At 43.8% G+C, this 23,693-nt stretch overlaps 1 protein-coding gene across 13 annotated transcripts; it reads right to left on the bottom strand.

Annotated features, from left to right (window-relative positions):
• Positions 1–1,115: 1,115 nt before the first annotated feature.
• Positions 1,116–23,493, bottom strand: terb1 (telomere repeat binding bouquet formation protein 1). Of its 13 annotated transcripts, none has more exons than XM_049030718.1 (22): positions 22,765–23,493; positions 21,979–22,030; positions 21,026–21,136; positions 19,286–19,414; positions 18,549–18,677; positions 18,171–18,231; positions 17,974–18,089; positions 16,697–16,825; positions 13,754–13,906; positions 13,445–13,576; positions 11,827–11,952; positions 11,265–11,440; positions 10,448–10,807; positions 9,750–10,057; positions 8,758–8,804; positions 8,569–8,667; positions 7,657–7,827; positions 6,426–6,494; positions 5,328–5,369; positions 2,071–2,144; positions 1,694–1,864; positions 1,116–1,373 (listed from the first exon to the last, which is right to left on the bottom strand). In XM_049030718.1, exons 2-22 carry the CDS (start codon positions 22,001–22,003, stop codon positions 1,335–1,337), a joined length of 2,667 nt encoding a protein of 888 aa, XP_048886675.1. In that variant the 5' UTR covers positions 22,004–22,030; positions 22,765–23,493; the 3' UTR covers positions 1,116–1,334. The 13 variants fall into 13 exon arrangements, with proteins under 13 accessions (XP_048886675.1, XP_048886681.1, XP_048886676.1 ...); XM_049030724.1 differs by having other exon boundaries at positions 17,974–18,086; XM_049030719.1 differs by having other exon boundaries at positions 22,827–23,493.
• Positions 23,494–23,693: the final 200 nt, after the last annotated feature.

Here is a 23,693-nt window from a genome sequence, read left to right as displayed (position 1 = left end):
ATGATTTTTCATAAGAATAAATCGCTGAAATTATTATTTTCTTATATATCTATTATTTTTCTGCAGCAAAATTGCATCACCGAAAAATAATTCTAAATGTTTAATTGGTGAAATGTGACTTCATAGAAAAACCTATTTCTACGCCAACACACACACAGCCTCCTCTTCAGACTGGAAGGGTAGGGGGGAAGGGGAATAGATTGTTTTGAGGAAACGGTTTATGGGGGAGGGGACAGTGTTGGAAGGACAAGCTCTTCTATGAGGCATGGGTAGATGAATGGTGAGCTCTCTCTGGTCTTCATAAATATCGGTCCCAGGGTGATGCGTCAGGCTATCAAAATATCGCAGATTCGAAGGGACATGAAAAAGGCCTAACCCACTGCAGGGCACTAATTTAATTAAAATACTAGGAAATTCAAAATTTCAACCCTAGAGTGTTATTGGAAGATAGGACTTTTTTCTATTGTGACTTTTTTTCCTTTTTTATGTTGCAAATTAAGGCCAACAAAGTTACCATATCTGGTTCCTCACCAGTATAGGGTAATAATTTCACACGGCTTCCCATCACTCTGCACCAGTGGGAGTGGGGGTGGGCCTGAGTTCTTTCACAAACACAGTTACCCATAACAATACCCATACATTTGCCTGAAGGACTGACTGATACACAAGAGCTTGAATCCCTTCAATAACAGAAAGGGGGTATCCAAAGCAAGAGAACATATGTCTCAAAAGAACATCTCTATCCCTGTGCCTGCCTGTGTATCCAGCTTCTTTGGACATAAAGCCGTAAATATTAGTGGATGGTTTACAGGGGAGGGGACAGTGATGTAGATTTATGAGAGAACGTTCCACTCAGCCCTCCACAAGGACTCGGGAAGAACTGCTCTAGTCGTCAAGGGCTTGGGCAAGCATGGTAAATACTATGATTATTATAGTTATTGAAATCACTCAGGTCCAAATGACGTAACCTTCCGGGGGAATGAGTAACAAATGAATCAGAAGTATGCACTGATGAATCACCAGGCACCAAATATGCAAGGGCTAAGGATAGTGTAAAACTGCTTTACTCCCATCATCTGACAAAGTCTATTAAGTAAGCAGGTTCTGACAACTAATGCAAATTGTGTAGCTGTTGAACCTAAGAACAACCTCTTTCACATTTATTTTTGAACAAGTGGTCACTGAACTTCAAACACAACCATCTTAATATGCAATTTTTGCAGTAACTCTTAACATTGTCAAAAAATTAGGTTTGCCTTGAACATATTTGAGAGAGAACAAACTACTGAATAATAACATGTTCAACTGCAGCTATTAAAACTTTGCTTGTCGTCTTAGTTACGTGAGGCGTCCACAGCCAGCTGCTGAGCATTCTGAAAAAGATCAAGGAACAATCAGTGTTACGCTACCTATGAAAGTTCAGCTTACATTTAAAAACATCCCAAGTAGTAACAAAAGCCAGCATATTTAGCCACTTGGTCGTATTTAGAAAAGTTTCACGTTAATCCTATCTGACATGCTTTATGAATTTTTGGTGAGGGAACCATGAAAAAATCATGAAAGGCTCCAGTGATTATGTAATAAATGGCCCTAGTTAAAACTAAATATTAATTATTAATCAGTCTTTCCTCGTGTTAAAACTTACTTTGAAACAACAACAAAAAACAGAAAGGGACACAGATGGGAATCTTGCCTGCAAGCGACGGTATTTTTTTGCCAAATCCACGTTGGTTCTCCCGTTCTGGAAGGAGTAAGACCACAGTATGGAGTTCCAAGAGGGCCCTAGCTTCCTCACTCCATCCATTAGGTACTGGACTTCCTCCTCTGTGAAGTCCTTCCTCTCTCTACGTTGAGGACACTCAGCCTGTGGGAGCAGCAGAGTCACGCTTGATTTAAGGTGCCCTCATCAGGGTGGCTGCGATACTATAGCACCGTGTCCTGTTTCACACTTAAGTTTATTTTATTGGCAACAGCAAACCAGCACTGGTGGCCCTTACATTTCACATGACTATTTTATAACACTATTACATGCCGTTAAGTTACTTTCTTTCGTAAATAGGATATATTTACCCAGTATGTGTTCCCAGACTCTCGCTCCAAGGCTTTCTTGACAGAAGACAAGTGCTCCTGGTTTACCCGCTTATCTGTGCCAAAAAAGAAGTGTACAACGTGACAACCAAATGAAAAAAAAATACATCTATATTAAAAGAGGCCTCTCCTCCCATCACCCTCCTCCCCCTTCCCCAAGCCTAGCCCTGGGCTAATGGGTATCAGCTGGCTACAAGCCAATTGGATCATTCATTATTTATGCAGAGGGGTCAGGCTATTGGCTACAGATACAGTTGAGATTTTGTTGCCGTCACCCTAATGGCTTTTTTGAAACAAAGAAATTCGCCCCCATTCGCATTCATCCAAGCTAAACAGATATTCCCAAACCTTCTCAAAAGCCAACAGACACCCAGAGAAGGTGAATTTTAAGTAATATTTTCAATAATGAAGCCTTTCGTCGCATTTTTTACTATACACCGCTATCTGGGCACATTTGCAGGAGAAGCTCACCCCCGGAGAAACGTGTCCGGCTCGCTAGGCGTTTCAGCGCCGACAATGAGCAAAGACTATGGGTGCCAATTAGGGAGCAAAGGCAGTTAAGATCCATATTGATTTCTGGGTTAGTTTAATAGCCACACGCGGCCTGTGGCTTTCCTCTACATAATGCATTTATTGTCGGAAGCTGTGGTGCAGAGCTGTGCGCTCTCAAAGGACAGCACCCCCACGAGAGCGCCGAGGCAGGCTCTCAGCATGGTGTCCGCAGCACAGAGAGCGGCCCTTTGGAAGGGCACCCAACCCCCACCTCCCTAGCCATCAGCACAGAGGGAGAAAAACTGAATTTAACAGACAGTCAATCATTCCGGGCCATTATTTCAAGTCAGGGAGAAGGTAAAAGACCCACAGGGTTTGCAAAGATGTGGTCTTCCATCTTTTTAGAGCACATAAACAGGTTAGAGTGAGGAGCTTTGTTAACTGCAAAAAGCCAGCTGCACTATATATGTTGTTTTTAAGAACGTGGTCTAATGAATCTGGACCACAGGCTCCATGTACCGATTCCATGAGGCATGGCGGAAACGAATGACCACAGCAAATTCATAGGTTAACTGCAGAGACGATTCGCGTAAATCCTCTCTCGCTACCCATATTACTTACTACAGCTACTACAGCTGCATGGAGACATAAATCTGCTCAGTTGTGCAAATACCCCAGGTGTGTTTGACTGATAGGCAAAGATTCAATATATGAATTACAACTATGGAGACCTGATATGAAAAAGACAAAGAACCAGCCTTCCAAGAAAAATCAATGTCATGAAAGGTTGCAATATGCTCTCCGTAAAAAGGAGCAACATATGCAGTTTTGACAATTACCCTGAAGAAACCACATATACAATAAATTAACATTTAACTTATTAAGATGCATCAGTACATCATACACTAACCCTTTCACATTCATGGTTTGTCATTCGCGAGCTGGCCATGATCAATAAAACAAATATTTTTGGAGCTGGTCAAAAGATCACAGAAATTTGCAGCCAAAAACATTACTAAAAATGATTTGGAACACATAAACTCATATCATATATAAATATTAATAATATTAATAATGTAAGTGCATACTATATCTTTCATATTAAAGTCTTGGCTTGGGTACGCTGCGCATCTTTAATTGTCTTGGCAACCAGCCTCCCTCATATGTCAGCTGCCTTTGTGTCCATGACATCTCTCTCAGGAACTTGCAAACTTTTCATTGCCATTAATTTTACATTTTTAATAATGTGTCCAAACCGTATTGCTCACAGTGCATACAGTAGTAACTTTGTACATACAAGGGCATAATTTAAATGCTTAGTGTATTATATAAAAAGGTCGACAGGAAATGATAAAGTAATCCGTCATGCAAAGTGTGTAGTACAGTACTACTTGTTAAGAAACTGGCAATAAATGGACTTTTTATATTATCGTTCTGGCTAGCTGACTGTTACAGGTTGAGGTTGGCGGGGCCCGAGATTGTTCGCAAATTTTCACATTTGTGGGGATCTTCTGCCTCTAATCCACGCGAATGTGAAGGGGTTACTGCATTAACACATAAAGAACTACTGTGTAAAGTAGAGCAGTATATGTCTGTTCAAAGACAAAGTGTGCAAAAAATATAATGACAATTACAACAGCAGCACTATTTGAAACAATTTAAAAATCCTAATTTGCAGGGGACGTCATTCAGGCTAACGTGAAAGCAGCCATACCAATGAGCGAAAAAAAGATTAACACTTGTCTCTGGTATTTGATGTCCAGGAGAAGCCAATCGTCCACCTCAAGTGCACATGCAGTGACCTTGCATATTTAGAATGTGGCGGCGATGGCTGAATCACAGGCTGTGTCACTTAAGGCTGCTGTGCTGGGGGGGGGCTGTCATAGTGAATTATTTATACATGAAGGCAATGACGATGGGTCAGAAACTGCGGCTACATAAAAAGCAAAAAAAAAAGATTGGGGGCAGAGAGATTAAGGCAAAGAAGAGAATGGAGGGTGTCAAGATTGGGGAAGGCAACTCAGTGCTAAAAAATGATGAAAAGTTTGTTAGAAGGTGCAAGAAGAAAAATCTAAGGATGGAATCAAGAGGACTACCCTCTGTCCTCCAATGGACTGGGGGGGGGGGTGAGTATCATTCGCAGGTGGCTAGAGGACTACCCCCAGGTACGTCTAGCCACAGCATATGCCAGCAAATGAACAGTACGGCCATTCACACAAGGCACAGCACAGGACCCGCCCACTACACTGTGACTATGACACTCAAGGGGGGATTCTTTACTTTACTACCATAAATAAAGGCTTTTGTTTCCCAGGTGTATTTAGCTGTATTTGCTCATGTACGGACACAGAAACTGAAAAGTGGTAAGAGATATGACAAGTATTTACAGACATTCTTCTGATCCATCTTGCTTATCTTGCCCTGCACCGCGACCCCCTGTAGCAAGTCAAATCAAAGGGCTGTTTGTTTAGTGACCGGACCTGATGGGGAGCACAGCTGCAGCAAAAATACCTACCTGTTCCGAAGGCCCACATTCCCACAGTTCAGATGGACAGATTCTGTCATACTGAAGACATGATAAGTAGCTAACGGCTATAGCATGCAAGAGAAACAAATACTAGCACCTTTGTTATACATGAGATGAACTCATTCACCCTGAACCATTGCATTATTAAGTCCAAAGGTATGAGCTCTCAAATCGAGTCATACAGGAAGTCATACAGGACAGAGAATGGAGCAAAAGTTACCTTGTGTATTCTGAGATTCCTTAAGAGGAGTCAGAGATATACCTGCAAGAAAAAGAAGTCTGTATAATAATTTAGAGGAAAAACAAGTTTTCCACTAGTGCGCCAAACAATCAGGTAACTCAAGTTGTTTGACATACCATATCAAAATTCCTCATACACATATACTTGGCGATAATGAAACGGACTCTGATTCTGATGTTATTTTTATCATTACAACAAGGAACCTGGACCAAGTTGTTTATTGAAAAGTGCAGATGAAGGAGGGCAAGAAATATAAAAGGAAATAAATGGAAGCTTTGTCTTTTCATGTTAATATCGGAATATATTCTCAATTTCCATCTTCAGCAGCTACTTGAGAGACCAGGACATGTGTGTGTGTGCGCGGTTTGCATGCTCTCCCCATGCTATACAGGTCTCTTCCAGTGACTCCAGTTTCTTCCACTTCGGTTAACTGGCATCAATGAAATGCCTATAGCGTGTGATCGTGTGTGTGACCGTTTGCGTGTTCGTGTGCCTGTGATGGTCTGACATCTGTACTGCGTGCTCCCCCAGGGTCTTGTATTAGATAAGAGGTGATAAGTCGAATGGACAATCACTAAAGTAACAAAGAAATTAAGATCCTAAGACAACAGAATAAGGCGAAATGGACATTGACAATTTCTATACATAAATTAAATACATAAACCTTAAATATAAATGGGAACAGCCAAATTAATCGATGTTTATACAATAATACGTATGCTCATTAATACAAGGACTTAGTGATTCACCAGATTTCAAAATGAAGGAAGAGAAACAGAATAATTTTCAGGATTAATAACTATTACACATTATTAAGTACAGGATAAATAACTTCTCAGTTTTCAATAAAAAAAAACAGCAGAAGACAAAGCATTTTTCAGCAAGATACCCGGTGACATTTTGTGGAAACGCTGTTTAACCAACCACAGAACATATATTTCAGACAAGCCTGATAGGAGGCGGTATCGGTCCAAACAAGCCCACTTATACAGCGGGCCCAAGACCTTCATGGTTCTTTCTGGGCAGGTATGTACAGCATGACAACCCAAACCTTTCAGGGCGGACGATGGACATTACATGGCATATCTGTGCTCCTCCATGGTGTCCTTGGGGAACCCCAGTTGTTCAGTGGTGTCAGGTTTGGACCTGTAAAGGCAGAGCGAAAACGGTCAACATTTGTGGAGTACGCATGTGCGGAAAAGCATATGTCCCACGAAACATGTTTTTCATTATCGAGTTTATGTCAAGGCCCTTCCCCAGTTGCACACAGCTCTGCTGGCTCAGGCAGAGAGGGTAGCGGGGGCTGGCAGCCGAGGCTGTCGGTTGTCCCCCCCACGCAATGCCCACACAGCCATATCCATGGCGACAATGGCGTGGGTGCAGTTCCGGTTTTGGCACATTTTGGCATTGTAGATCTGTGGTTGGGCTAAATGCCTCCCAGACCTAAAGGTAGGCAATTTATTCAATTTACAATTTATCACTATTGTAAAGGCTCACCATAATCGGACTAAGCATCCTATAAGAATGCCTGAAATTGTTTTAAAAATAAGTCCTCAAAAGGGTTAGACCTAAACAAGTCGAAATTCCCCCCAGTCTGTTTCCTCAAGATGCATTTAAAGCACCCTAAACCAGATTTATACCGTGAGTTTACCATATAAACCCTCTCCCCGACTCATCCACACACACACACACACACACACACACACACACACACACACACACACTCATATCAGAAGTGCTGGTAAGCTGCCTGATATGTTTTGGCTGGCGGTGCTGGCAGCAGGCTAATAGCTAATAAGATATTTCAAGGTCAGAGGGAATTTGCACAACATTACAAGAAAGACGACATTATCCGGCATCTTTTAAAGGCAGAAGCAAATACATTTAACCAACAACAAAGCATCAGCATGGTTATAAAAGCACAGTGTCTCGTATTTCAGGCTATACTCAAGCTTTGCAGATATTGTAACAAAAATGTTAGTATCTTTGAGGTAGCATGCTAACTCCCCTGATAGGACTGCAAGCCTGCAGAGGAGGAGAATGTGATGGCTGCCAGCTGACCCTTAACGTCCTTGTTTTAAGCTGCCCTGGGTTAATGTGCTAACAAAGATTAGTATATTGGTCTGTACCATTAGAGGCAAGAGGCAGAGCAACACCAAGGCAGAAAGGGATGGGCAGCGCGGACACCAGAGGGTCTCCGCGAGGAGATCGGGCAGCATGGATACCAGAGGGTCTCCGCGAGGAGATCGGGCAGCATGGATACCAGAGGGTCTCCGCGAGGAGATCGGGCAGCCCCAGAGCTCCTTACGTGCGGGGTGCCTGAAAGCACCAGGCTTTTTCCTGACTAACTCCCTGATAGCCCTTTTGAAGCGACCCTCAGCCTCCAGCAGGACCATATGCCTGTCACACTTGTGCTGGCAATCGCGGAGGATCTGCGGGATGTTCCTACTGTTCGCCAGAGAGAGGCTCGCTGCACAGCCTGATGGGAAATAAGCAGAGAGGCCTGCCACATCTTCTAACGGCACACATTTACATAGGCATGTGCAACATCCCTGAGCGGAAAAACCCCCCAGTGTATCAGGTCTGACAGCAGGTTTATAAATCTGCTCCCCCACTGCTGTAATTCTCTACTGTAAATCTGCTACTGTCTTACTGCCTCCAACAGCCACATATTACAACACAAACTACAATACCTTAATAGGAGCTATAAAGGACTTTGGCTTAAAGCTACACACTCATGTTTTTTAACTTAACATTTTTGCCTGAGTAGAAATCAAACAAGAGCTAGCAGGGGGCACCCAGGCTGTTCTGCCAGGATGTGCTGACGCTTGGTTAGCCACACCTTAGGAGGGCCGCATATGTGCCCGGGAGGCATCTCATCAAACAGGACGTCCCTCTGGGAGTTCCCTTCAGTGAGTCTGGCTATTCTACAAGGGGATTCTGGTGGCATCCATTGAGTTTCCCTCAAGAGAGGATGCCTCTAGTAAATTTTGCAAGGATTTGTTCCTCTGTCCCCCACTCTCAAGTTGGTCTAGCAATGTAAGCATGCATAGTTAATATAATTAAGTAACATGTTTTATAACTATGTCATTTAAGGAAAATTGATGCAAATTATATAGCTTGGTGGGTGGTTCTGTTGCCTCAAACCTGTAGGGCTGGGGGGTTGAATCTCACATCTGCTCTGTGTGTTTGCAGTTTGCATTTCGTATGTGTGACTAACCTGAGCAGCGATAGGAGATCTGCTGCTTCAGTTTGGCTGGAGTTTTTAGTATCATGCTGATTTTGTCATCATGCGTCTCAGAGCACAAAGACATGTGATCTGGGAAAAGAGAAATGCCTTTAATTAGTGACATGCTCACAAATGCAACTCATGCATTCTTTTAGCATGTCACCAATAGGATTAGTATACCTTGGATGTGTGGTTTACTCTGGATTTCCTTGACGGGACCCGTTTGGCTGAAAAACAACAGCAATTAAGCCAGAAATGTCCATGCAGACGCACCACTTACAAATGTTACCCTGTAAGAGGCAGTTAAATGAAGAGCAGAGTGTGTTGCAATAGCAGCACACAATGGAAGGGGCACGTGGTGAGAGGTAAGCTGCTGCCCATTTGAGGCCTCAGAAGGGCAGAGTGCAGGATGGCTGCTCGGCATTCGCATTTGGCAGCATGCATGGCCGCGTTCCCCTTTGCTCTGATGCCCATAACCCCATGGAAAAAGGCGGGACTGGGTGCCCAAAGGCGGCACACCTGCCATCAGCAAATAGGATCAGCGGCTTCCACAGTCACAATTCAGCCTGGAGGGGGGCAACTGTATTTGGAAGCTAAATTTGAATTTCGCAAAAGGGCACACAGGCAGCACGTACAATTATACTCCACCTGACTGTTCTGCAGTGGGGGTGGGGGGGGGGAGGCAGAGATGCACAGAAGCTCATATAATCTGTCATCTTGGAGGTCAGTTTTAGAGGTCATTCCTCGGAGTCTCACATTTCCAAAGGACAGAAAAGCACATAATTCCCAAGCCTGGGACAAAATTACTTCAACTGGACCTCGGAGACACACAACCCCTCACACCTGGGCCCTCTGCACAACTGCTCCTTTAAAACTACAGCAAGAGGGCAAACTGTTAAGATTTTGCTCTGCTGTGTGACACAGAGCAAGGGCCAGATCTCAGACTAGCTCATAATCCAGGCAGCTGGTCACATCCAAGTGCGGAGCATTAATAAGGGGCCACGTTCTGTCACACCGCTTGCGTCAACAATGTGTAAGACATTCTTCAGTGTTGAGACAACCTTGCTTTTTAGAGCTGAGGAGCATGTGACCAAGCAGGAAATAAACTAATCCAGAGCAGAGCAGTGCTGCTTTACGATGTGCTGGGTGACGACGCTGGTCGGCGGGGATACCTCATGGGGCCTTTGTGGTGGGAGACGCCTTCCTCACATGGCTCTGCAGACAGAGACTGAGATGGGCCCTCGGGAACCAGTCTGAGTCTACACATGGAGCACAGAACACCCCCCTGTTCTGCGGAGCCTTGAGTACCAGCAGCTTGGTACCACAGCCCCGAAATCGCACTGCCTGCGCCAGGCTGAGGCACCTGCTGCGGGGGTCCGGACCCGGTTCCGGGTCTCTGGCTGCTGGTCGGAATCTGCTGAGGGGAGGTGGCCTCACCCTGCTCAGTGGTGCTCTGGAAGATCTGCCTCCTCACCCGACCCTGGACAGGCAGCCCCCACAGGTGATGTTAGCATACATGGAACCGCACGTAGCTCCTATTTAGGATAATTAAAATTAGAATTAATGCCAAAAATTATGGAGATTGGCCAGAGGGGACAAGAGCTGCCGCAAACAGGCGTCAGAGTAAACTGAGAAAAACACCCAGAATGGAATCCTGCCCTCCCACATTTCAATTTTTGATAAACAGCTAATACAGGTTCTAACTGCACTATGGTTTACATGACGATCAATCTGAGCTTAAATCTCAGAGGCTGCCAAACAGCAGGGAGCAAAACGATGTGTGAAATTTGACGTGTGGGGTGGAAGAGGCCCTGGAGCCGTGTTCCGCTCAGTGTCCGACGTGGTAAGAGTAAGTGGCACATTGGCTTACCGTCTGAACCTCATCCCGATCCCTGGCTTCAGAACAGCTTATATCCTTGGGGTCCCTGGCTCCCCCATCGTTCCTGCTTCCTGTACCCTTCTGTGGGATGGCAATGGGCCTGATCGGAGTTAGGTCCCCTCTCTCAAACAGACCTTCTAGGCTCTCAATAGATTTCCTTCTGGTCCCATCCTTCCGTCCTCGTACTTTCCGGTATGGGGTGCTCTCATAGAATTTGACGGGGGAAGGCACGGAGAAAGACCGGTGCCGCTTTCTTGTGCCTGCCTCTACGCCCCACTGTGGCGGAGCATGCCATTTATCTGTGGAATTTCCAGGGCCCCGTTCCCCTTCAATAACACCCTCCTGGAGGACCTGCCCAGAGCAACAGAAAGCCCGCGTCTTATCCTGTAGATTCTAAAATTAGGATTCACGGCCCGGCGTTCTTTGTTCCTTGCCGAGCTGCGTTACCTGCATCGCTTATTACACGGACGAGAAAACTTAAAACCGTGGTACGGCCACACAACAGGAAAGCACATATCAAAAAAAAGATTTACAAAAGATTTGCAACAAGGGAATTTTTTTGTGGAACTCTGTGAATGATTGAACGGAATTCATACGTTGAAGAGAAAACTACGAAGGTGAGCTTTGTGGAGGAAAAACAAACAGAACAGCACCTTTCAGAGGTTAAACCGTAACATGGCCTAGAGGGAAACAGCCATGTGACGCGATGCCTCTAATCTACACATCACCTTGCGGCAGCGCCTCCTCAGCTTGGTAAGTGTTAACGCCCTGATAGCCATTTAAACCTCCCCTGCTCTGGCAGCCTCACCCCAGCCAGCCCTCTCTCCAGGCACTTGATCTTTTGCAGCATTTCTTGTGCCGACCTCTGGTAACTTTCTAGGTCGCAGACAGACGAGATGTTCCGCTGGAGGTCGTTGGGGTCACCGAGGTCACGGGGGTCAGCCTGTGAGGGGCTGTTACTGCCGCCTGCGCATAAGACCTTGGCTTGAAAGGGAAAAACAGAGTCACTAATCAGTCTGTGAGATAACAGCGTATCTCGCCTTGGCCTACGCAGCGATCACCCCGCAGACGCCGAGCAATGTTATATGGCGCTTGTTTAACAGCCGTTCCTGTGCTTAATGAGAAGGATTTTTCAGGTGTCAGTGCGTGTTCTGTGCCAGGACACATACTAGAGCAGCCCTCAGCTGAGGTACAAAGGGGCAGACAGAAAATATATAATGCCCTAAACCTAAGTCTGTGACTGTAACAGCACAGTGAGAGCACATAAGGTGTATTTAGAACCTTCCTGATCCTAACAGTCATAGGAACAGCTCAACATGCCGAACTCACAGACACAGACCGGCACAGACAGTCGCGCCAGCCCCACTCACTCATCAGCCTGCAGGACTGCAGCACGAAGGTGGCGCCCTTCTTCAGCTCCTCATCCTGGGACTCAGCCAGCAGCTTTATCAGGTGGGACAGGCCTCCGCTCTGCACGAACTGGTACTGGTGGGCCTCTGAGCCGGAGAGAAGACAGGTCGCTGTGGAAAACGCACTGAACTATGGGAAGGAGTAGTGCATGGAGGGAGAGATGCTCTGCATGCCAAAGCGCAGAGAGACTGTGGCTAACAAACCCTCACCCAGTCGGATCAAGATTAACTGCAGTTTATTTTTCTAATAATAGGCACCACTTTACAATAAGGCTACCTTTTGCCACTTCTAAATGGTAGTAATTAATTGCAAAAAAGCTGTTTATAATTTGTTTATAACTGTCTATTAATGATTTACAAAGTGTTACAACCTATTTAATAACCTAATTATAAACCATCCATAAACCCTTTATAAGGGTAGTCTTACTGTAAAGTGGTACCAACTTATGTTAATACATTTTCTTTCAATGTCCCCAGCCAGTCATGCAGAACTACTAGTGATCGCATTCAGTGTTGTTACTCTGCTGCACACATTGGCTGATACATTAAGACTTCTTTAAAAGTTCTTGCACAAAGAACTGACAGTATATAAGATAAACATAAAGGAATGTAACTTAATAAAAGATACAACAAAGACTTCATTATATTTTTCCGTAGGTGTGACGAATGCGAATTCAGTTTTCAATGCAATGAAATCAACAGTGACACACACCCTTTAAATGAGAAAAATTATTAGAATATTCTCCCCAAAGGGATACGTTAAGGGAGATTATTATAATTGACAGTAATATCTATCCGTCCATCTTCCATAATTACTAATTCATTACAGCGTCACAGTGAGCCTGGAGCCTATCCCCAGAAACTAATGACAGAGGACTACCTTGAACAGGACACCGGTCCAGCGCAGGGCACACGCACAATCACACACAAAGGGCCATTCAGAGAGACCAAATGTCGCATGTTTTTAGACTGCAGGCAGAAGCACCTGGAAATACCCCACACATGCACGAGGAGAACAGGCAAACCCTACCAAGCCTACCTTAAAAATGTGAGGCTGTGGTGCTAGCCCCAGCACTGACCCAGCACTCCACCTCCCATTAATGACATGAAAACCTCATTTTTAACCTTCTGACATATTCTGCTGTGATATAATAGTGATGTCGCGCAATAAAGTTATTTCCCTGCAAAAGAACAATACTTTCTCCAGCTCTCTATGTATTTACAATAATGAAAACTCTGCTCCACATTTAGTGATGCTACAGAAAGGGACAAAGACGATCACATGTCATGTTTTATTACAGTTCTCTCATTTTGTTTTTATGGGATGAGCTGCTAAGGGGAGCAGGGAAGCTGCATCTAGGCTGCAGTGAAAAAACTCCACAGGCCTGCATTTTGAGCGACACGTAGCGTTTAAAGAGCTTCAAAATGGTTTTTAAGATGCTATCCATGCCCTGGGCGAGAGAGTGATATAGCGAACGGTTAAGCACAGGGGGGAGTGTAAGGCAGATCTTCAGATAAATGCGATGGGTTAAATAAATAAATCAATGCAGATGATGCAAGTGGTGGACAGAGCACCTACCACTGGCCTGGGTGCAGTGGCCCAGCGTGAGGATGATGCAGAGCTGGTCTGCGGGATGCAGGCTGGGGCAAGACAGCAGGGCCAGGAACTGAGGGACAAGCCGCTGCTGAGCCAGGGCGGAGGCCAGAGGTGCTGGGGATAGAGACACCGGTCACTCGCGACTGAGCTGTAAGGGCCGAAGCCCCTTCTCTCCCCCCAACTCTGCTATAACCATCTCGTCAGCAGTGCTACACTAATCAGATACAGGACTGCTGAGATGTCGGCCCGACGTGACCCCACCACAGCCTACCCGCCTGACCGCTCGCTCACCGCTCTCGCTGATGCAGGCGCACAGCGCCCTCGTCATGGCGACGGCTGTTTCACGGGCTAAGGGGTTTCTCCTGGACTCGGGCACTAGCTGTAGCACACACTGGGCCAACGCATCGAGCCCCCCCACAGAGGCGAAGCAGACCTGGGCACAGGCTTCAGAAGAGAGGGAGCAGAAAGGAAGGGAGGGAGAGACTGTAATATGCACACAACAAACAGGGTCGGCAAGGTCCCACTTTCACGGTCGCCTTTTCAAGAGTGTAACTATTTTTAGTTTTAATTATAGTGGGGGGGGTGGGACAGTGTTCCACTAAGCTGACACGTGAGGTCACATTTACAAATACTAAACAACTTAAATACTATTAGAGAATTCAAATCCAGTGAAAAAAATCAAACGTAAAAGAAATCATATGCGTGCCTTCATTACAATAACACGCTTGCTCATCTAAAAAGCTGCAGAGATATTTCAGTTCAAGAACATGTATATCAGCTCAATGTAATTAAGGAGCAAGACAGCGTAAGAACCAGTAGCCTTCAAAAGGCAATGAATCAGTGGACTCTTACACATTTTAATTAAAGCAAGTCAAACTGGATTTCAATTTTATCTGCTTGTAAGAACGTCAAATGTTAAAGAAAAGCATCAGAGGCACTGTGGGATTCCTGATAGGGTGAATCGATGCCTGTTAGCATCCCTGACACCAAACGATAAAACTAGTGCCTGTTATCTTTTGTAAACAGCACTTTTTCCACTGAAATACATGTAACAGTCTTAACATCTTTCCGAAGATTCACAGTAAAACACTCTTTGCTTAACTGTCCTATATGGCATGTACAGAGGTAGAGTGTACTAACATGCTACCAGCTACATGGCGCTGCATTTTGGAATAGGTTAGAAGCGACTGAAAAACACTGGATAACTGCTGCTGGATTAAACCAGCAAGCTAGGCATGGAACATGTCATGTTTTATATAGCTCTGACTTCAGTACAAAAACAGCAGGACTCCACCACTTCCTATCCATAAGAAACTGGCAAAAAAGGCAAAATCTGACCAAAAAAAAATGACGATTTGACAGGTCTTCATAATACAAAATTTGAGAGGGGATTTCATTTTAAATTTAATTCCTAGTTCTGTTTCCTCAAAGACTTGGCCGCAATTGAGTGACACGAGCGTATAGCACCCTCTGATCAACATTGATCAACATTTTGGTTGATTTACCACTGCACTCACTCACAGTTCCCCATCAGCTCTATTAACAGATAAAGGCCACTCAATTATTCATGTTGCCTTTACAGTCAGCCTCAGCTGGCCTTACGGCCCCCTGCTGGCTGCATCAGGCACCTGACTGGCCTCCAGCACAGTTGTACAGCTAGCACTGGCTTCGCCACCTGCTTCCTCTCTGGTGCATCTCACCAAATCCAGTGATTATCACACAATCCATGGATAGTGTGCTTCCAGCCGTGGATCTTCGGCACTAATGAGAAGGAAAATCCAGATGGACCAGCGTACAATTTACAAAGCGGAACCATGAACCAATATTTAAAAATCCATCCAGCCATCTCTCTGTCTGCCATAACTGTTTTTCCATTGCAATATACACCCTGGATGGAACACCAGTGTGATCTCCAGGCACTCACAGACATTATGAACATTACAAATACAAATCCAGCTACATCCAACAGCACGTCTTTACCTGCAGCAGTGTTTCCCCTACCATTATATTAAGGGGGTGTCCCGCCCCCCCCAACGGCACCTCCCGCCCCCCCCCTTGAAGGTTAAGCTAATTTTATTTTATTTATACACAATCACACAAGGTTCCTATAGAACAGGTCTATACATTGTCCTAAATAAAACTAAATAGCCTTATGTTATTTATCTTATTTACACAACAGCTTGTCATTTTTCTCTCTACACAGTCACGTGTTTACAATTCTCCTCTGCTCTCTGTATTGTGCATGACGGAGTTCCGCCCCGATCCGCACGCACAGACATGCGTACAACCACCCGGTCAGCAGTGTAAACTGTGAGAGGGACCTCTCAACCATGAACAGGGTAATAAATACATTTCACAATGGGATTTTCTGCTTTAAACAATCACTATATTAAGCTATCAGCTATCACCTTTAAAGCCTAGCAGTCAATGTATTTGCAGGTCAAGACAAACTTCCGCAATAGGCTGCAAGGAGACCATCTTGCAGCCTGCATGCGGATCTCAATAAATGGGCCAGACATTTCTGACTTCCCATATCAAGAGGCTCAAGAAATGGTCTTCCAGAAGGCCAGAAAGATACATTGCAGTGACAAAAGCTGCACACTTTGTGGATAATTGTCATAAAAAGAAATGTTCTGATGTTTAGTTCAATTGTTATATTGACTGCTGTCATTAAAAGAAAGACATGAGCACCATGAATCCTGTCGGTGTTTGTCTGCCCCCCCTCCCCCAAGCTGTAAACCTAGGGGGAACACTGCGCTGCTCTGGGCATTTCAGGTCCAGAAGCTACAAATTCAAAACAAGATTTTGTTTCTATTAACCAGCTGAGTACTGTGACTGTGACTCTTTATGATCAACTGGTTGGTAGAAACAAAATCTTGGTCTGGATTTGTAGCATCTGGACCTGAAATACCCAACACTGTTCGCCCGTGGGAGGAGACAACAGGAACGAGGAACAAATTCAAAGTCCACATGCAGAGCGGATATGAATCAGGCCCACGGTCCAGGAGCCGTCAGACCACAACAGTGTGTGCAGAGCCACTGTGCTGTCCTTATACAAAACTGGCACAGAAAGGTGTACTACAGTGTTCCTAAAATACAGACCTAAGCACACTGAAGGGACCTCTGCTGAAAGCACCTTTAGTATGACCCCTGCTGTGATCTTTTACATAAAGAGGGCCTTCTCGCTTACTCGTGTGTACCATGTATGCGCCTGCACCCATGCGGCCTACTCACAGTTGTTGGCAACAATCATGGCTACGAGGGAACATATGGGCTGCACCATCTCTTTCATCGGTTGATTGAACTCCTGCAGCCACATTTTAACCACTGGAAAGGTGGAAGTGCACAGCTGTTGGTTCTCTTCTGCCGTGTATAACAGGAAAAAAAATACATGATTAACATGGCAATGGGTCTATCCTCAAGGATCCTAGCCATTCCAGGTACAAACTGTTTTCACTTCTATCATCGCATGCACAAACACTTTTTTGCTCTTTTACTATTTTATTTATTTACTTTTACTTTCTTTACTACAGAGAGCTCTCAGGGAAACTCATTGCCTATATCTTCTGCTGCATGTTGTGTATGAATGTCATATATGAACTATGATTTGAATTGATCTGAGCAGCCCTGAGTGAAAAACCAGACGATCTGTGAGCATTAAGGAGTGTTTCTGACGCACCTTTGGAAGAAAGAAAAAGAAAAGAAAAGAATCAGTGAGCCTGTTCAGAGTCCATTCCATCTGTCACCCTGGATTTCTAATGTCACAGCACACTGACTGACAGGAAAACATGCACTGCAAACACATGTGGGCGAGTCTCACACCCTGCAGCTCCACCCCGCTAAAAATGTGGCCGTTTTAGCCTATTGGACCCAGCACTGAAGAACACACCTTTAACTCCCTTATATGACCGAGAGGCTGCAAGACTAAGGAGCATGTGATTTGGAGCCTGTTTGGCATTAATATAACAAGACAGAACATCATGTTCGGTCATGTGTGTTAAGAATGGACCTGCGGTATTATTTTGTCTGTTCTTGTCATGCTTAATTTATCATTATACTGTACTGCTCAAGGCAAGTTGCAAGGCATTATGATCTCCATGCAGCTTTAGCTCTTAATTGAACTTACATAACTACATAATTAAGTGTATTTTTAGTCACAGTGACAACACCAGGTGTCTCAATGGGCCTTGTAATTCAGGTTTGAAGTATTATTATTTTTTTTACATTTTATTTATTTTGCAGAAGTTTTGATCCAAAGTAACACACATCTTTGAGAACACAAGGGCAGATGATCCCTGGAGAAAATGGGGGTTAAGGGCCTTGCTCAGAGTCCAACAGCAAAATCACAGGGCCAGGGATTTGACCCAGCAACCTTCTGATCACAGGGACAGAATCCTAAGCCACTGAGCCACACACTGTCCCGAAACTGTCACGCACCCCTCATCAAAGCATGGTAGACTGTGTAAGGTGCAGTCAAAACTGAACCATGGGATGTAGGCTGTGTGCCCTACCATTCTGTGGGTTGTTGACACAGCTGCAGAGGGCACCTGACACCGCTGCCCAGAGCTGGTACAACTCTGTAGCATTCACTGCCCCCACGATGCTGTTTCCACCGGGAAAGCTTTTGCTTGAAAAAGACAGGAGAGCCACTGAGCGGGAGTTCAGAACACCGTACCCACCGCAGGAGAGGGACGGAGACGCCCATTACCTGAAGATCTTCAGGAGGGCGTCGATGCAGCCCGTGGCCTTTGCAAGCATCTGGCCTGCTCCTGCAAACCAGAGGAGACCTGTGTCAGTTGCCAAGAGCAGACGGACCAAGGACACACAACCGGGCGGGACTGGAACAGTGCAGGCTGGTGCCAGCCCCCTTGGCTAGATATGCAACTGTATGGTGAATCTGACCTCTACAGAAGTCGGTCAAGGGCAGCCGAGACTCACTGAGAGCCCAAGACAGCCGTCACCAGCCTGCTAGCAGGGAAGAGGAATGATTCCTGCTTTGGCTCAATCTTTAGAGTTACCAAAAAAAAACTAACTATGCAAAAACATCCACAAAAAAATAAATACCCATCGTAGATCACATCCTTACTGCTTTTGGTGACCAGCACTGAAACTAGATACACAACTGTTCTTTTCAGGCTCTGTGGGAAGTCCTGCACAAGCGAACGGGTCAAGTCTGAGAAAATGCCAACAACGCACAGATCCTGCTGGCAGAACACTGCAAAGGAAGCATTAATACTCTTTAGTTATCACAGCACATCGAAAAGTGACACTCAGGGGCAGGATATCGTGTAAGACCTTGGCAGCATAGCCGGTCTACTGTTTGCTGCATTTCAGAGTAAGAATCAATGACCCAGGGTCTGGGAAGTACGTTTCTAAAAGCATGGGGTTCTGGGCCACACACTGCATTGTCAACACAGTAATATAAGACAGAGTTACAGGAAAACTTAAAATATAAACGCATGGGCGCATTGCTTGAATGAAATCACTTAAGTATTATAATGACCCATATAAAATACTCCCAAAACAATCCCAGCACAAGCATTCATGTTGTCAGGCGAAGAAGTGAAAAGTGTTTTTATAGTATGCTTAAGATGATTTCTGTTATAATGTGCCTCAGCAAAACCTAAGGGATGGTGCCATCTATTGTGAGCACTGAGATTTACAACACATGAGAAATTACTGGTGGCAAAACCAGAACTAACTATAGGTAAATGCTGCACATTATCATGGTAGGAATATGAACTATATCTAGAGGCACAAGAACTAAAGAGGCACAAGAACTAAAGAGGCACAAGAACATGCTTGAAAACTGGATGTACGCACCGCTGCTCTCTGCCATGGCTCCCAGGGAGAAGAGTGCAGCCTCCTGTACCTCTGTGTGTTTGCTGGACTGTGAAAGGTTGTAAACAAACTGAATCCCACCAATATCCCGGAAATAGTTTATGACCTCCTCTAGAAAAGGAAAACGAAAAGACACCTTTCAGTGTGAGAAAGTTCCATGCTGCATGGGTCAGAGACGACCAAGAATAAAAGAGGCAAGCAGAGAGTGACAACTTGGCATCTGGAAAAAAAATGCAATTTGTGGACTGGCAACCCAACCAAGTTTAAAATGTTCAGTATATTAGCATTGAGGATTATCATATCTGGCCCAGTACCAGCTTACTGGTGGGGGCCTTCAGCTATATTGGCAGTCCTCAGCACAGCGTGAGGAATGACAAGCATGCCCGAGTTCAAGCTATCAGGTCATGTGAGCAGCCTGGCTACAACTTCTCATTTCTCCGGCAGAAGCATGTTAATCAACATCACTAACAAGTTGAATAGCAATCAACTTAACAGTCTACATGCAGAAGCTGACATTCTCACTCATTCGGTCTGTATAAATAAACCCATCCCACATTTTTCCATAACATCCCCTTATTAAGTCAGTCTTTCTATCTATTTATATATCTATCTTTTTAACTAAAAAAATAGATACAGCAGTTGTGTTCAGATAAATGCATAAAAAATTAAAGCCAAAAGTAAAATGTGCAAGAGAGAACAAAAGACATTTTTGAGCTCAAAAAGATGGCAAAAATAATGTAAATATATCTGAGCCAACAAAGCCTGCTGTGGAAGGGATTGAAGTTCAATCGGGTGCACATGATTTAAGCTAATAAAATTTATAAAATACTTCTATTAAAATCAATGACTATAGCCCAGGTGTTTTCCCTAACCACATGTCCAACAATTTAATATCAGGTTTAAAAAGCCTTCAATATAACAATTTTCTTCCTCAAAAAATATTACTACTAAACACAACACAGAGAACATGCACTCCCTATTCCGAAAGGCAAGACACACATCCAGAAGTGAACATTAAGACAAATAAATGACAAAAACCACAAACACATTTCATTTGGCTCAAAATCTTCAATATATTAAGATCACAACCAGAAAACCTCAATGCAATAACAAAAAAGAGTTTCACAGGAAATAACTAATGGGAAGATGGTGAAAAGGAGAGCAGACAGTAGCTGGGTGATCTGAGAGCACACGAAGCTGTGAATCACTCCTTAGTGCTAGTGAGCAACAAGATATATTTAAATGCAAAGTAGATTTTATTAAGGTTTCTTTCTGTGACACTGGAGACTTGTAAAGACATCATTAGGAGCTTGTTTGATAAATTATTGCATTCAATTAAACGTTTTCATATACTGTCCCAATATCAAGCCATTTCTTTTCCCAGTTAATTAAAAGTTATGCTGAATTTTTAAATAAATATATACAACATCAGGACTACTGAACAGATGATTAGATCAATAACTTCAAAATGAATACAAATTTTATGTGTCCATATAAACGTTTAATTTACTGTTCATCTTGTGACTCAAGGGACATTTTTGCCATCCAGCTAATTCAATACGTTAAAATCAGTGATAATTAAGTAACACAATTGCAGCAACCGTGTCTATAAAATTAGGCATGGACAATGAACTATGCCAGTAAAAACTGTAATCTATGTACTACAGTTAGTATTAGAGATGAATAAAATCAATTAAGCCATATAAAAAGTGAATGGCTAACCTTTTTGTTGGCAGATCGAATATATGGTGAATATTGCTTGCTTCTGTAAGTCTGGACAGTTCATCTGGTACTTGAGGCAATCAAGCAACAAATTCAGGTCTGTCTTGACTGCTGTAATATAAATTTCATATTTAATTTGCTCAAAGATAGATATCAGACATCTAGCTGCCTTTCTGGTGATGCACAACCCATCATAGGGCACACAAAGGTCAACTGAGTGATTCCGAGACACCTACTTATCTTAGGATTATGTGAGGAAATTTATGGTAACTCAACCACTACTCACAAACTTCAAACAAAGGCCAGGCTAGGAAATTAAGCTGGCAGATCGTGATACTTCTTACACAATGTTGTACCTTATTAATCCCTTAATGATATCTATTTTATGTTTATTTTAGCACAAAAATTTAAATGGCATTATATACCAACGTGGGACAGGAGAACATAGTCTATAACAAAATCACAGTTTTGGTATTGTCAATTGCCACTTTAACTTCAGGCTACAGGTAGCATTTTAAATTCCTTTATACCGATTGAAACCATGAAAATATTAAGAAATTGATGCTATAACACGGAACTGGGCAGTACAGGTTTTTTTTTCATAAACATACTGGCCCTTAATTACATTGAAATTGATATTCCAGGTGTAGGCCTATAGAAGTGAATATACATGCATGGTCACTGCCGGGTGGTTACTGATTTACGTTTCTATGTGGAATATAAACTTCAGACGCATGTTACTCCTGTCTATTTGATGAAAATAATGTTTAGGTTTCATATGCACATGTTCAATCCTTTGTTTTTTTTACATTATACTCTCAATTAGAATGCGTACAAAAGCCAATCTCGATAGATTAACCACCTGTGAATCGTGCCTGGGAGTTTTTAAAAGATAAATCCTGCGGGTGTCACTGAGATCGCATATAAATAAAGAAAATGATGATGAGCCATACCACAGCTTTTCGGGCCAGTGTCCATTTTTCCTCTTCGTCAAGTATCAGTGAGCTAAGTGGGCAAACCAAGCAGGTGTTCAGCACAAATAAAGGCCACAGTACCCCGTCAGCACAAGATAGTCACGTATTATGCGTTTGTCATATTCATAACTATGCATCTGCTGCACGAACATTAGGTTACACCATTATAATAAACGTGTTTTTATTATTGCTCCAAACAACTGTACAGCAGTGATGGCCTCTGGCCCGTAACGAAGATGTAGGTGCAGCCCCAGTGGGAAACGGCCTGTGCTGGATAAGGGGCTGGAAAATGGATGGATGGTGTTACGAAAAATAACTGATCGATACCCCGTAATGTTAACGCTAATGGCACTGAGAAGGAGCACCTGCAGTACGGATGATTAGTTACATTACTATACCATTCGATATCTAATACCAAAAGTAGATAAGAGTCCACAAAAAATAACGACAGAGTACCGTTTATCCACGTTTTTATAGCAGGGAAATTATTTGCCTGTTTTTAAGAAATTTAAATATTTTTTATGTAAAGCACACGACTGAATTTAGCTTCACCTCAGGAACCGAAATGGGGTTAACAGACCAAGGCTTTCGGGTCATAGTTTAAAGACATTTTAACCGTTTTCCCTGAACTTTTTCCAGTTCGTCGGTCAGTAAACTTCAACCTTCCCGTCATAAAATCCAGTTTTATTGCTATGTGTGCCACAAATTAACAGAGGGAGAGAAAGCCGGAGTGGCTGTACTAGCAACCCGCCGTGTAACGATTACCTCAGTCCGGCGGGGAGCCGGATAACCAGCCGCTACAGCCCGTACAGGCCCTCGCCACTCACCGCCACTACTGTAACTAATCAGTATTTCGCGTTTACATTCGTATGTAGCTCAGTGTCCGAACTTTGGGCCGGTTTTCCAAGCAAGCAGTGCCTTCCGAAACCGCTTCTTCAGTAAGCTGGCAGCCCGTCCATTTCGCGGTTCCCTAAGCCTTTAAGGGCCTTATGATCGATGCTGAAATATCGATTATTTTTTACAGCCGATTCTAAAGTTAAAATGTCTATTTTTACTTAGTAATTTAAATGTTTATATCACCAAGCAGGGCCGCCCATACGGAGATAAAACGGGGAGAATTTTCAGGAACCCGCACACCGGTGACCAGGGAAATGGGACATAATACTGGTATTACTATCTTATCAAACGAAACCCTTCGGTATTGTGCATCCAGTTGGCTCCGCTCTGAAACCATTTATTTACAAGGTATCGTTTAATCAATGTTTCAGTCCCAGGGTTGACAGGGTTGAGTAGTGTGGCACTCACGCCTTCATACTCTCATGCAAATTTATATTATTCCATTATAAACCTAATATTAGCTACATCAAAAGCGTTGGTGCAGTCTGCAAACCATACAGACTATTTACAAGGTAATAAAACTTGCATACATGTAAATGCCTTAGCAGACTTGTCTCGAATTGAAAATATCACTCCAGCCAGCTGACCAAAGTTGCAACCCTGGATCTAATGAAAACAATTAAAATATCAATCCATCTTCCAACTTCTTATCCAGTACAGAGTTAGGAGGGGGCTTGGAGTTTATCCCAGGCAGCACTGGGCACACCCTGGAAAGCACTGCCAGGTCACCACAGGGTACACACACAGAAAAACACCATGGCCAAATTGGAGACAGCAATGCACTTAAATGCAAGAGG

The sequence above is a fragment of the Brienomyrus brachyistius genome, chromosome 11 (genome assembly GCF_023856365.1).
Source record: "Brienomyrus brachyistius isolate T26 chromosome 11, BBRACH_0.4, whole genome shotgun sequence".
Lineage (NCBI taxonomy): Eukaryota > Metazoa > Chordata > Actinopteri > Osteoglossiformes > Mormyridae > Brienomyrus > Brienomyrus brachyistius.
The sequence above is the reverse complement of the archived record's forward strand: the minus strand, read 5'-3'. Positions and strand labels throughout refer to the sequence as shown.